At 35.3% G+C, this 15,043-nt stretch overlaps 2 protein-coding genes across 3 annotated transcripts; both read left to right on the top strand.

Moving 5' to 3' along the window:
- The first annotated feature begins 970 nt into the window (after positions 1 to 970).
- Positions 971 to 6,613, top strand: chmp1b (charged multivesicular body protein 1B). 2 transcript variants are annotated; one of them, XM_079870519.1, is made up of 8 exons: positions 971 to 1,146; positions 1,770 to 1,867; positions 3,568 to 3,714; positions 3,795 to 3,863; positions 3,973 to 4,080; positions 4,181 to 4,224; positions 5,619 to 5,691; positions 5,776 to 6,613. In XM_079870519.1, the coding sequence occupies exons 1-8, from the start codon at positions 1,131 to 1,133 to the stop codon at positions 5,818 to 5,820; spliced, it is 600 nt and encodes a 199-aa protein (XP_079726645.1). In that variant the 5' UTR covers positions 971 to 1,130; the 3' UTR covers positions 5,821 to 6,613. The 2 variants fall into 2 exon arrangements, 1 of the variants encoding a protein (XP_079726645.1); XR_013821193.1 differs by lacking the exons at positions 5,619 to 5,691; positions 5,776 to 6,613 and adding an exon at positions 5,089 to 5,527 and having other exon boundaries at positions 992 to 1,146; positions 4,181 to 5,001.
- A 3,600-nt stretch (positions 6,614 to 10,213) lies between these two features.
- cnga2b (cyclic nucleotide gated channel subunit alpha 2b) lies at positions 10,214 to 14,759 on the top strand (the record flags this gene model as incomplete). Its single annotated transcript, XM_079870718.1, has 6 exons — positions 10,214 to 10,314; positions 11,364 to 11,474; positions 11,562 to 11,735; positions 11,847 to 11,954; positions 12,234 to 12,340; positions 13,254 to 14,759. The coding sequence occupies 6 exons, from the start codon at positions 10,214 to 10,216 to the stop codon at positions 14,672 to 14,674; spliced, it is 2,022 nt and encodes a 673-aa protein (XP_079726844.1). The 3' UTR covers positions 14,675 to 14,759.
- Positions 14,760 to 15,043: the final 284 nt, after the last annotated feature.

Genomic DNA, 15,043 nt, shown 5'->3' with positions numbered 1-15,043 from the left:
TTGTCATAATAAAAAATAATATATTTTTCATTTTAATTCCACTGAACGTATTAAATAAATATTCCACATCAATCCAAAAGAAACTAACATACAGTACATACATAAAGATCAGATTTAGGCCTATATCTTTTTAGGTTTGTTGGATAAATGATACGTATCATTTTGAAGTACATTTCATTAACTTCTTTATTGATACAGTATTTGTTATTATAAGTCCAAATCAATCTCCAATTAGTATTCTCAAAATGGTTATTCCAAAAGTATTTATTAGCTATGAAATGTTCCAGGGCAATGAATTAAACGTCTGAAAATGGATACTGCATATCATTCATTTTAACACCGCTTTTCAAGACCTCCATTTTAAACGTTGATTGCTATTTCACTGATGCCTTGCAAAAGTCTTAAAAAACCTCCTGGTTTTGCTTCAAATATGCTAGCCTATATTCTCGAGGAGATATTGAAAAACCGAATGTCTCTAAAAATTCAGTATGTAAATAAATAGCCCTCACCATTTATAATTTGTAAAAACATTCAAATATAATTTTTTACCCAATTGTCATAGAACATTTAGCCTATTTATTCTTATATATTTAACATTTTTATTATTCCATATTATTTTTTCAATTTTTAACTGTATTAAACTTGATTAAACATTATATAAAGCATAAAGACAAGCTGTATACCATTGCTTATCTTTAAGCTTTAATGTTTATTCCAGTTCAACTTGAAAATCGTATTCGATCTCTAGCAAAATCAAGCACATTCAACCCTCCCTCATTATATGAATTACATAAAATATTTATATTTAAATAGTGAGGCTTGTCTTTCCATATGAAGTTGAATAAAGTGTAACCAATTATTTTAAACAAAAGATTTTGTTACATGATACATTCTAATACTTTCGAAGGGACACAGCTTTGTTTTGCCAGTCGTGATATCATCGCTGACGCTGACCTGAGCGCATGACTGTGACATCACCCCAGTGGTTTGGAGAAGCCGGAAGTGAATACGGGGAAATTACAACAAACAGAGCGAGGACAGTTACTGATCCACACGAATAGCTCGGGGGAATAAAACAAGACTGAAAACTATTCCCGTCTAATCTTCACACTTCATCAAGTGGAACCAGGATGTCAAACATGGAGAGTATCCTTGCGGACCGCGGGGGTCGGGCCCGATCCAGATTCACTTCACTGTGGCTTGGACCGTAAACACTTCTACTTAACGTTAGAGTAATTTATGGGTTGAACTCAGTCGTAGCAACATTTTGTTGTTTACGAATAGGTCGGGTCACATTCGAGCCGTAAAATCTAATCGCACTTTCGGGATTTCTGTTCGCGTCACTGAAGGTAGAAATTGAATTAACGTTAGAGAGTGAATTTCGGGCTCTAGAGTAGAAAACGATTTAAAGTGATACGCTACATGGGTTGGTGAACTCACCGTGCTGTTTATATTTTTGTACGTTTATGAAGTTTCAAGTGCTTATTTTGATAGTTTCGTGCTCTAAAACATCGTCAAATCCGCCCAGGTATGACTGTGACGTAGAATTACGTAATGTCGCCACCTAACGTTATATGTATCTAGGTAAACTCTCAATCCAGCCGGTCAGACTAGTTTGTCAAGTTTCGAGACGATTTTGGTCAACATTGTTGTTTCTATTCTATTGTAATCGGCTTTGTTACATTGTTTAGGCTTGTTTTGGGGCATTTTATTAAAGGTATCAGATAACTTTTACATGATACAATCTTTTCCTTGACTTTTGACTTCAGAGCAGTTGTTTAATCTCAAGTTTGCAGCTAAAGAACTTCAGCGGAGCTCCAAGAAATGCGACAAAGAAGAGAAAGCAGAGAAGGTCAAGGTCAAGAAGGTAAACAAACCATTGATATTGGCTTTTGGAGCTGAACGCTGAAGATTTCTGAGCTACTTTATGAGTATTTTGTTTCTCTGTCTGGATATTTTCTATCTGCATAGTACATTTTTTTGAGAAAATAGACTTAAGTCTATATATATATATATATATATATATATATATATATATACATATACATACATACATACATACATATATACTTTATATATATACAGTACCAGTCAAAAGTTTGAAAACACTACTATTTTTAATGTTTTTGAAAGAAGTCTCTTATGCTCATCAAGCCTGCAGTTAAAAAAAAAAAAAAAAAAAAAAAAAAAAACAGTAATATTATGAAATATTATTACAATTTAAAATAATGGTTCTCTTTTTTAATATACTTTAAAATGTAATTTATTTTTGTGATGCAAAGCTGAATTTTCATCAGCAAGTACTCCAGTCTTTGGTGTCTTATGATCCTTCAGAAATCATTCTAATATGATGATTTATGATCAGTGTTGGAAACAGTTGTGCTGCTTAATATTTTTTTATAACCTGAGATACTTTTTTCAGGATTATTTGATGAATAAAAAGTTAAAAAGTACTGTATTTATTTAGAATAGAAATCTTTTGTAACAATATACACTACCGTTCAAAAGTTTGGGAACAATAACAATTTTTTTTTAAAGAAATTAGTACTTTAATTCAACAAGGATGCGTTAAATTGATAAAAGGTGATGGTAACGATTTATATTGTTAGAAATGTTTTTATTTTGAATAAATGCTGTTTTTATGAATAAATGCTGTTAACGTTTTACTCATCAATGAATCCTGAAAAAAGTATTCCAAAAAAATATATTAAACAGCACAACTGTTTCCATCATTGATAATAACTGAGCATCAAATCATCATATTAGAATGATTTCTGAAGGATCATAAGATACCAAAGACTGGAGCACTTGCTGATGAAAATTCAGCTTTGCATCACAAAAATAAATTACATTTTAAAATATATTAAAAAAAGAGAACCATTATTTTAAATTGTAATAATATTTCATAATATTACTGTTTTTTTTTTGTTTGTTTTTGTTTTTAACTGCAGGCTTGATGAGCATAAGAGACTTCTTTGAAAAGCATTAAAAATAGTAGTGTTTCCAAACTTTTGACTGGTACTGTATATATTGTCAAAAAATTATACTAATCTAAATGTCAAAGTCAAAAACATAATTGAGAATGTTGAGTCACATTAGATTGTACTTTAGTATTTTAAAAGTAAATGTTCCATAATTATAGAAATTATAGAAAAAAATGTAATATTGTGATATATTATTACAATTTAAAATAATTGGTTTTCAATTTATTATACTTTAAATTATCATTTATTTCGGTGATGCAAAGCTGAATTTTCAGGATCATTACTCCAGTCTATCAAATGATCCTTTAGAAATCATTCTAATATGATGATTCATTATCAAAGTTGGAAACAGTTCTGCTGCTTAATATTTTTTCATAACCTGTGATACTTTTTTAGGATACTTTGATATAAATGCAGGCTTGATGAGCAGAAGAAACTTCTTTCAAAAACATTAAAAATAGTAATGTGTCCAAACTTTTGGCCTGTACTGTATATATATAATTATCCATAATTATAGCACATGTAATCGGGCAACGTTGATGTGATGTTATGAAGCTCATTGCTTATGTTTTGGTTACTTTAGGCGATCCAGAAGGGCAATATGGAGGTTGCACGGATACATGCAGAAAACGCTATCCGCCAGAAGAACCAATCGGTGAACTTCCTTAGAATGAGCGCGAGAGTGGATGCAGTGGCTGCACGAGTACAGACGGCTGTCACCATGAACAAGGTACACAAATGGCTTTCTCCTTTTAAACCAGATACACTCCAAATAGATTTAATAGTTAACTTTTGATTTTTATTCTCCAGGTCACCAAGTCTATGGCTGGGGTGGTGAAGGGCATGGATGCAACCCTGAAGAGCATGAACCTTGAGAAGGTGAGAGGGAGAGAGAGGAAGACTTCTCTTTGACATAAACAGTTGTAGTGCTTTGATTTGTCTTTATTTTATTGGCTCTATATTTATTCTCTTTGTTCTGATTCGTCAGATTTCAGGTCTGATGGATAAGTTTGAGCGTCAGTTTGAGACTCTGGACGTACAGACGGCTCAAATGGAGGACACGATGAGCAGCACCACAACACTGACCACACCACAGGTCATACATGCACTCGCGTACTACAGTGACTGCACCGTAGGCGATAAATACACTGACATAGTAGTTGTTTTGCCTTTACTGACACTGTGGTGTGTTTTAGGGTCAAGTCGATTCTCTGATGATGGAAATGGCGGATGAGGCCGGGTAAGAACATTTTAAATGCTGAAATGTGTTATTCTTATTAATGAGTAAATACTTTAATACACACTTTGCCGTTCAAAAGATTGGGGGTGGTAAAAACAATTTAAATGGTTTTTGAAAGAAGTCTCTTATGATCACCAAGGCTGCATTTATTTGATTAAAATACATTAATGTTGTGAAATATACATTTTATTACACTTTATAATAACTGTTTTCTATTTGAATATATTGTCAAATGTAATTTATTCCTGTAATGGCAAAGCTGAATTTTCAGCATCATTACTCCCGGGGCTTGACATCAACATTTTAGCTCACCAGCCACTGTGGCTAGTGGTTTTCCAAAGTTACTATCCTCTCAGCACTTTCACTGGCCACAATTTTGACATTGAATAGCATGAGGAACAACAGCCATATAGATATTTTTTATAATATCTCATAACTTGGCAGCAGGTTTATTAGGCTGCTGTCACTGTAAGACCTGACGCACGGATCCATTATACTGTTACACGTGTTTTCTTTCTCAACTACATTCACTTAAAATGTGAATACTCGCCTAGATCGGCATTTTGGCATTATTTTGTGTCTATTTGACCGTTTAAGTGCAATAAGCAGTGGGGAAAAAAATCAATTTAGTACTGAGAGGCGGCTTTATGTACGCATACTTTGGGTATGAGCACAAAATCTGCGGGAATTAGTAAAATTATGCGCAATTTGTGCAATCCCATGCCAAAATCCAAGCTCTTTAACAGCAACAATATTCATCCGGAGTAAATTAAACGAGTGAGAGAGGGCTCTCACGCTCTCATCTCTCCGACAGTGAGTTGACACACAAACCCGCCTCGTTTGTGTGTCAACTCACTGTCGGAGAGATGAGAGCGTGAGAAAGCGCAACTGGTTCATATATTTCAGTATCGATATGTTTAATAAATCGAGTTTTTTGACAACACTACATTGCACTTAGTTTATTATTTCAGATGCCTTTGTAAAAGACTAAGATTGAAAAATGTGTATACTATATATAAAATTCAATAATAATGTTTTGCGTGTGTTAATGTCAAGCCCTGATTACTTCATGATCCTGCAGAAATCATTCTAATATGCTGATTTGGTGCTCACGAAACATTTCTTATTATTATCAATGTTGAAAACAGATATGCTGCTTAATATTTTTGTGGAAACAAAGATGCATTTCTTCAGGATTATTTGATGAACAAAATGGAAAAGAACAACAATTATTTTACATAACTTTTATAGCATGATTAATGTCTTTACTGTCACTTATGATCAAATCAATGCATTCTTGCTGAATAAAATGAAAAAAATATATATATAATTAAACTGACAAAATGTCTTTAATTTAAGATTAAAACAAACAGTGTCTGTTCTTGTGTGTTTAGGCTGGACCTCAATATGGAGCTTCCTCAAGGTCAGTCAGGATCAGTGGGAACCAGCGTAGCATCTGCAGAACAGGTATTTAACACAAACATGAGTACAGACATACTAACAAAAATATAACTGACATGTACTACAATGATTTTATCTTTCTCACCATAGGACGAGCTCTCTCAGAGACTGGCCAAACTCAGAGACCAGGTTTAAGGAAGAACCCGGTGTGTGTGTGTGTGTGTGTGAGAGAGAGAGATTGTGAATGTGCCAGTGTGTGAGAAACATATCCCCTGTTTACTGACCCCTGGAAATATCAGCCTCATTGTTTAATTGTTTTGTTCAGTTTATTCATTTGAGGGGTGTGTGCAGATGTTTGAGGGTGTGCAGCTTTCCTTATCCACTAGAACACACCGAAACCAAACTGTAATGACACGCTGGAAACTGAATTAGACAAAATTAGATATGTTATTTGGTAACGCTGCTGTCATCAGGATTGTTCTGGGGTCCTGCTCTCCCTCAGTCCATAATAATTGGTATAAAGATTATAATATTGCTTGCAACATTTCTTTGTAATATTCCTCATTTTATTTAAGTTGTTTTAAATACTTGCTTGTCTCTCATATACATTTGATGCCAATGTAGCTACATTAACCTATACCAGCATTAGTATCAAACAGCTGTTGGGAAAAAATTGTGACATGTTTTTTTTCTTGCTGCACACGTTTTTGCCTCTGCTTCAATGGATTGTGGGAATTTGTACCTTAAAATGCATGTGATCAAGATGATGATTTGAATAAAATCTTTTCATTTTGTCCAAGGCAGTAAAATCCCCAGTTTATCAGCCCTAAGTCTTTACAGAAACTCTGATCTTTTTCTGATGTGGTCTATCCGAAATGTATAAAACATAATAAACTTCCTTCGGTGATGTACATCTCAATCAGCTGGCTCAGATGAGAATATATATATGTTTGTGTATATAAATAAATATTTTGCAAATTTCTATGTTCTTGAATGTAAATAATTTATTCAATTCACATTTATTTGTATATTGGGAAAATCTTTTTTTCTTCAGAGAATCGGTGTCTGTTGGCATTATAATACTAGTTTTCAGACTTGTACAATGACTGTGATCGGCCTGTTGGGCCTAGAGTTACAACAGGATAGGGTTTTGATTGGTCCATTGGGCTCAAGATTTCAAAGAGTGATAGGTTTTGATTGGTCCGTTGGGTTCAGAGTTAGCAGAGCTGAGCAGCTGTTACTGATGCGCTGGCTCATGAGTCCAAGGAGAAATGTGCTGCTTAAAAACCAAAACCAATTTATATATTCATATAATTTCCCATTGGAGTCTTACCTGATTTTATGTGTCCACCTGGAGTCATTTAGATGACAGATCTGAGTGCCTTAATTGTTCTTCCCTCAAAAACAATATTTTATCATGAATTTTATTGAAGAAAGTAAGACGGAATAAAAAAAAATTCTGTCAAGTCAAACAAAAAGTTAAAAAAACATATAATTATCAGACATGTGATTAAAGAAATATTTGTACTTCTATAATTTAATTTGTAACATTCCAGGACCATAAAAGTGAACAGCTAGAAGGTGATTAAAGCACTGAAAAATGTTTTAAAATTAGCATTCCCTATATATACATCCATATACATTTCCGCTTAAAAGTTTGGGGTAAAATTCTATATATAAAATTAATAAAAAAATAATAATTATAATATACTTTATGTGTATATATGTATATAATTCATTTTTTAAGAAGATTTATATTTTCTCTTATACATCCATTTGCACTGTTCAAAAGTTTAGAATTTCTTTAAAGAAATTAATATTTGTATTTTACGGAGCTCCTAAAGGGACCTTTGCAAAAATAAAAATATACAGACTTTCACGTGCTCATGAGAAATGAATTTCATGAGCACGTAAAAATCGGTATTTTATTTTTATTTTTGCAAAAGTCCCTTTAGGGCAGGGATGGGCAACTTCAGTCCTGGAGGGCCACTGTCCTGCAGGGTTTAGCTCCAACCCTGATAAAACTCACCTGCCTGTAGTTTTCTAATAATCCTAAGACGCTGATTAGCTTGTTCAGGTGTGCTTGAGTAGGGTTGGAGCTAAACTCTGCAGGACAGTGGCCCTCCAGGACCGAAGTTGCCCATCCCTGCTTTAGGGGCTCTGTAGTATTTAGCAAGGATGCATGATATTGGTCAAAAATTACAAAAGATTTCAATCTTCAAATATATGCTGTTCTTTTGAACTTTCTATTTATTAAAAAATCCTGAAATGTATCACAGTTTCGACAAACTATTAAGCAGCACAACTGTTCAGCTTTGCCATCACAGGAATAAATTACATTTTAAAATATTTTAAAATAGAAAACAGTTCTTGTAAATTGTAATAATATTTCACAATTCTGCTGTTTTACTGTATTTTTGATAGAATGAATGCATCCTTGGATAGCATAACAGAGTTTTTTAGTGACCCCAAACTTTTGACCAGTAGTGTACATTATAACATGGTCATGAAAAAAGCTCATGTCCATTTTATTTGCAACTATACTGTTCATGCAAATGTCACTAATTTATGTGACCAACTCTAATTTTCTCCTCCCATTCTCTCCTGCCCTGCCTCTTCATACCCCGCCTTTTTTGCTGGAGTGTCTTTTACTCTAGAGATGAGAAAGACAGATGGATTGACTGATCATGGCATTATTCCATTTAAGCACAGGAAAAGAACTTTATGTTTTTAGACTAGTATGAAGATCAGAAACACACTTTGTGTGTTTCTTGTTGAGTATAAGGATGTAATATGGACCAACATTCTAGATTTTTTTGGGATCCTGAAGAGGAGCAGCTGAAGGTGAGTCAGGGAATTTGTCTCACACATGCATGCAGGTTCATACATGTTTATAATATACAGATTTTTAATAACAATGAGGTACAACTGTTTAATTCTTTAATGTTAATTTGAATGATGTATAATAATATAATATTCACATATTCACTAATACATAATACATATTCACTATTATATTTATAATATGTTATATCATAATATTAATCGTGTGTGGAAAATGTAAAATTGCAAGTACTTTCTGTGATGGGTAGGGGTAGGGTTAGGGGATAGAATATACAGTTTGTACAGTATAAAAATCATTATGTCTATGGGATCTCCCCATAAAACATGAAAATCTAATGTGTGTGTCTGTGTCAGAGGAATGGTTGTTAGCAACCATGATTTCTCATGAGACATTAGCTCTGTGTGTTTGTCCTCTGGGAAGACAGTTGTGTGTCACTCTGTGTTCTGTGTTTCTTTAATGATGAGCCAATTACCAAAAACATTGTTAACATTCATCTAGACACAGCACTATCCATCCATCCGTCTGTTGAACCATCCATCCATCAGTCCCTAAAGCCGTTCCCTTATTAACCATGAGATCATCCTTCAGTTTGGATCTTGGGCTGTGGTTTTTAAATCTCTCCCTGTTGCATCTATATCTTACGGTAATCTGAGGTGATTGTCATAGTGACCACATTCCCAGGCGAGAAGTGTTTGCTGGTAACTCCCCTGACCTGCTGTCCCTCTGCATTTCATCCACAATGTCTTTGACATGCACTCCTGAGAAGTTTGAAGGGCTGAGTTGTACCGAAAATGGAATGTAATTTAGAATGAAAATTTTTATAAATATATTTTAAATAAATATAAATAAATAATTTATTATTTTTTAGATGCAGTGTTTTGTTTAAGGGTTAGCATTTAGTAATTTCCCCATGCTAACAGGGAAGGTTCTAGAACCTTGTGAGAGTTCTCTCACAAACGTTCTTCCAGTTCTTCTTAACATTATCAAAACATTAGCACAAAAATGGTTGTTTACACATTATTCATGAAAAGTTTTTCTGAAACATTTGAATTGGACATTAGTTTTTAAACTTTACTACTTTTTTGAGATGGGTTAAAGAACATTGACTTTCCCATAATACTCGCAAAATGATAAAACAGAGAAAACATTCCCATAATGTTTTCTCTATTTGCATATAACAAGAAAAGAAAAGTTTTTAAAACATTTTAAAAACTGGACGTTTTGAATGTTCTGAGAATGTTCAGAAATAACGTTTTCACATCTTAACGGGAATGCTTGCAAAGCGTTCTTGGAACATATTTTTGAGAGCTGGGATTTATATAAAAAAAACATCCAACGTCCTCCAACTACCCTTACAAAAAATAAGTATTCAAGTTAATTTTATTAAGTATAGCCTACTTAAGTAAAGTTTTTGTAATACTAACATCGGTATACTGTAAGTGTACTGTTTCAATATTTGGGACTAAATTGGCTCACTTTTTACTTTAACAGTAGCCTAGTAAACTTTGAGTACACAACTAGTTTACAACTGAGTTTTTCATTTGTACTGCAACTATACTACAAGTGAACTTATACTGATGTACTATAGTCAAATACTTGTAGCACATGTTTTAGAGAAGTACATAAAAAGTAGACTGAAAGTATACTGTCTTATTTTTTAGTTTAAAAGAAGTATACTATATTAGGACACTTTAATAAACGAGAGAATAAGGGTAAGTGATCGTGTGTGTTTGTGTGTACAGTATGACGGGCCAGTCGGCCGCTGAGGGATCTCCCTGCTCTCATCGTCTCTCTGTGCAAACTCAAGAGGATGAGCAGGACCGAGCAGAGAGTGTGCTCAGCAGGTCAGTGATTTTGTGTTTGTGTGTGGTCTGTTTTCAATCTATGCAAGGACCAAATGTCCTCACAATGATAGTAAAACCAATTTGGTGAGCTTGTGGTCCTCAGAAGTGTCATAAAAGGACGAAACACACTATTCCAAACTCTTAAACATTTGCATATGTAAGTGTGAGACTGGTTTGGTAATTACGTAAAGACCAAAAAATCCAAACTTGAGGGTCAGTAAGATTTTTAAAAAATTTCTTGAAAGAAGTATTGTATGTTCACCAAATACAGTAAAAACACTAATACTGTGAAATATTATTACAATTTAAAAGAACTGTTTTCTATTTGAGTACATTTTAAAATGTAATTCATTCGATCGCAAAGCTACATTTTCACCAGCCATTTCTTCAGTCTTCAATGTCACATGATCCTTCAGAAATCATTATAATTTGGTGCTCAAGAAACATTTCTTATTATCAATGTTGAAAACAGTTTATTTGCTAATAGCCATGATACATTTTTTTCAGGATTCTTTGATGAATAGAAAGCTCAAAAACACAGCATTTAATTGAAACAGAATTCTTTGGTGTCACTTTTCATGAATTTAAAGCATCCTTGATGAAGGTATTAAAAGTATTAATTTCTTTCAAAAATAAAAAATAAAATCTTACTGACCCCAAACCTTTGAGTGGTAGTGTAATTCACATCCTAAAGGGATAGTTCACCTAAAAATTTAAATTCTGTCATCATTTACTCAACCTCATGTTGTTTTAAACCTGTAAGGATTTCTTTCTTCTGCTGAACACAAAAGATGATATTTTGAAGAATGTCTGTAACCAAACAGATGCTGGTCCCCATTGACTTCCATAGTATGAAAAAGGTTACTGACATTCTTCAAAATATCGTCTTTTGTGTTCAGCAGAAGAAAGAAATTCATACAGGTTTAAAAGTCATATTTAACACAAAACACTTCAAGAACAACAGAATTCGATTTGAGTTAACCATGATGGTATAAAACGTGTGATTTCAACTCATTTCCCGCTCATATGTTCATTCGTTGTTCTCTCAGGTCTCAGTCTGCGTGTGACGACACCTCGTCTGAGCTGCAGCGAGTAGCTGCTCTAGAGCCCCAAGATACGCCATCAAGAAACTCCTTTAGAGGAAGAGGAGCTCTATCCAGGTTTAGGATCCATACAAATATGCACATACACATTCTCACATGTGCCACAGCAAGTCTGGATAGATCCTTTCTCTCTTGTGCTGCCAGGTTGGTGACTCTGGTGGTGACTCTGAGAGACTGGGCACACAGGAGTCTGATAGAGGAAGAAGAGAGACCCGATTCCTTCTTAGAGAGATTCCGGGGACCCGAAGGACGAGCCCCACCCAGTCGAAGGAGCAACAACCAACCAGACGCCAATGGAAATACTAAGGGAAATACAAAGTAATGTGACACATTTCTTTTTCTTTGACTTATGGGCATGAAACCTAGTCTGCATACAGAGAGGATAAATCTGATAACATTTGTTACATATGTGTGTTTTTTTCCCCACAGGAAACAATGGGAGACATTTATAGTTTCTCCATCTGATGATATTTACTACTACTGGCTCTTCTTCATCGCCGCTGCTGTGCTCTATAACTGGGTTCTTCTTGTAGCCAGGTGTGACTTTTCACCTAGTCTTTCTTCTTTACATATTCATCACTATACCCTTTGTTAATGTGCTCCTGATAAACACAGTTCCCTGTGCTGGCGGTTTGTTTCTGGCGTAACTAATTGTTACGATGCTCTAAGGCTCTTTCGTTACGCCTGTCACTCTTCCACAAAGAGAACAGTCCTTTGAGACAACTGCTTGACTAACTGTACAGATGTGTGTGTCTGCAGGTTGTCTAAATATTTGTGGTTCTTATGTTCTTTCTCTTTCTGTCTTTGTGTGAATAGAGCATGTTTTGATCAGCTTCAGACTGAGAATCCTATTGTCTGGCTGGTTTTTGACTATATTTGTGACATTGTCTACATACTGGATTCATGTATGCGGCTAAGGACAGGTATAGACACACACATACTCAAAATTCCTGACTTACACCACGTTAAAGTTAATTATCCCAATGATTGAATTCATTAAGTGCCTTCACTCATTACAGAAACACTATATGGAAATCATGTTATATATTATCATCACAAAATCTTGGCCAATTCTCTGGGAATTGAACCTATAACCTTGGCATTTCCTGCACCGTGCTTGACTGTATAAAGCTACAGGAGTGCTTTATATTTGTTTGTGGACAGCAAGTACAAAAATCAATTCTGAACACAACCATATTAGTTGCATTTTATTTGTTGCATAACTAATTGTGCATAGTTTAAATTAATAAAATAAATAGCCGTATTAACTTTTAAAAGAAAACACTTCCCATATATTTTGTTGTTGACCCCGTGTTTGTTCCATGTGATAGGCTGGAAAATCACAGTTATGCTGTTGTTTATGTATTTACAAAGTCAGTTTTTCTATTCGGGCAAAGTCATATTAAAACATATGCATATTTCATGTTAATTTATAACTGTAATGAAATGAAAATTCATCTATTTTCTAATTGCATGCTATTGATTTTATTGTAAACGTTTCATACATGTATGTTTTATTCTTTTTTTGTTTTGACCTCGTAATTTCTGAAACGACAGACTTCTCTCTGGTGACATATGCCAGACTTCTCCAATCATTTTGTCTGCTTTAACCCCACCCCTTTCTTTCACATCTGCCTCCATCCATTCAAAAACTGACGGACAGAACCAAGTTCTCGTCCTACATTTTTTCTTTTCCGTTTCACTCAGATGTACAACACAATATGGAAGATTGTGAAATTTTATTTTCATTCAGCAACTTGGAAGCACAACAATGTGCAGATTTTTGTATTCTTTGTGTTACTGAACAAACTATAAAGCATTTTTATGCTCTTCCAGGTTACCTGGAGCAAGGACTTCTGGTGAAGGACTTAGCGAAACTCAGAGACAGCTACATTCATACATTTCAGTTCAAAATGGACGTTTTCTCCATCCTTCCCACGGACCTGGCGTACATCATCGTGGGCATCAACACACCACAGGTCCGTTTCAACCGCCTCCTGCGCTTCTCTCGTATGTTTGAGTTCTTTAATCGTACTGAGACGAGAACCAACTACCCAAACATCTTCCGCATCTGGAACTTAGTGCTCTACATTCTAGTTATTATCCACTGGAATGCCTGCATCTTCTATGCCATCTCAAAGTCGCTTGGTTTTGGGTCAGATCAATGGGTTTATCCCAACATCTCATCCACAGAGGAAGGAGGTCTGAGACGGAGTTACGTATACTGCTTCTACTGGTCCACACTGACGCTGACCACCATCGGAGAGATGCCACCACCCGTACGGGACGAGGAATATGTGTTTGTGGTGTTTGATTTTCTTGTCGGAGTGCTCATTTTTGCCACCATTGTGGGTAATGTGGGTTCCATGATTTCCAATATGAACGCCACGCGGGCAGAGTTCCAGGGACGGATTGATGCTATTAAACATTACATGCACTTCCGCAAAGTCAGTCGCCATCTTGAGACACGTGTCATCAAATGGTTTGACTACCTGTGGACAAATCAGAAAGCGGTGGATGAGCAGGAAGTCTTAAAGAATCTTCCTGACAAGCTACGTGCAGAAATTGCCATCAACGTTCATTTATCTACTCTGAAGAAAGTTCGCATCTTTCAAGACTGTGAGGCCGGACTGTTAGTAGAACTGGTTTTAAAACTGCGCCCTCAAGTGTACAGTCCTGGTGACTACATCTGCCGAAAAGGAGACATTGGAAAAGAGATGTATATAATTAAAGAGGGAAAATTAGCAGTTGTTGCTGATGATGGGGTGACACAGTTTGCATTGCTAACAGCTGGAGGTTGTTTTGGTGAGATTAGCATTCTTAATATTCAGGGTAGTAAAATGGGAAACCGTCGGACAGCTAACATTCGTAGCATCGGCTACTCTGACCTCTTCTGCCTTTCAAAGGACGACCTAATGGAGGCCGTAACCGAATACCCAGACGCTCAGAAGGTTCTGGAAGAGCGTGGAAGGGAGATTCTGAGGAAGCAGGGGCTTCTGGATGAAAGCACCGCACAGGCAGGCTTGCTTGTCATGGACACAGATGAGAAGGTTAAACAGCTGGAGGGCTCACTGGATGTTCTACAAGCACGTTTCGCACGGTTGCTCGGGGAGTTCACAGTGACTCAAAGCAGTCTGAAGCAAAGAATCACAGCGCTTGAGAGACAACTGTGTCATACGGGCCTTGGGCTTGTTTCAGATCAAGAGATGGACTTTGAGAGTAATGCTAACCCACCACGAGCCAATTCAACTGCATAGATATGCGCATTTGCACCATGAAGATTGTGTGCCTCTATGTCACATGCAGGATTAGCCAATATTTCTAGATGCACATACATTTACAGTCACAAACATTTGCTTTTTCAAACATGTTCCAGCAGCCTCCAGCGTTTAGACTTGGTTTTTCAAGTATTTTTCAGGAAAGACGGCATATTTAATTTTCCCTAAATGAAAATGTGTGAGAGATAGATGTAGTCCTTCAATATATCATCAGTGTTGTTATTGTTAACTATTTTTAATTGAAAAAAAAAGCTGAAATAAAACATAAATTCATCTATCCATCAATTCTCCAAACCATGTGTCCATGTAAAGACAATAAAGTATAAATATTAGGTAATTATTATGTTT

Source organism: Squalius cephalus, assembly GCF_949319135.1.
Source record: "Squalius cephalus genome assembly, chromosome: 5".
In the NCBI taxonomy this organism is placed as follows: domain Eukaryota; kingdom Metazoa; phylum Chordata; class Actinopteri; order Cypriniformes; family Leuciscidae; genus Squalius; species Squalius cephalus.
Note: the sequence above shows the minus strand (reverse complement) of the source record. Positions and strands in the feature narration are given on the sequence as shown.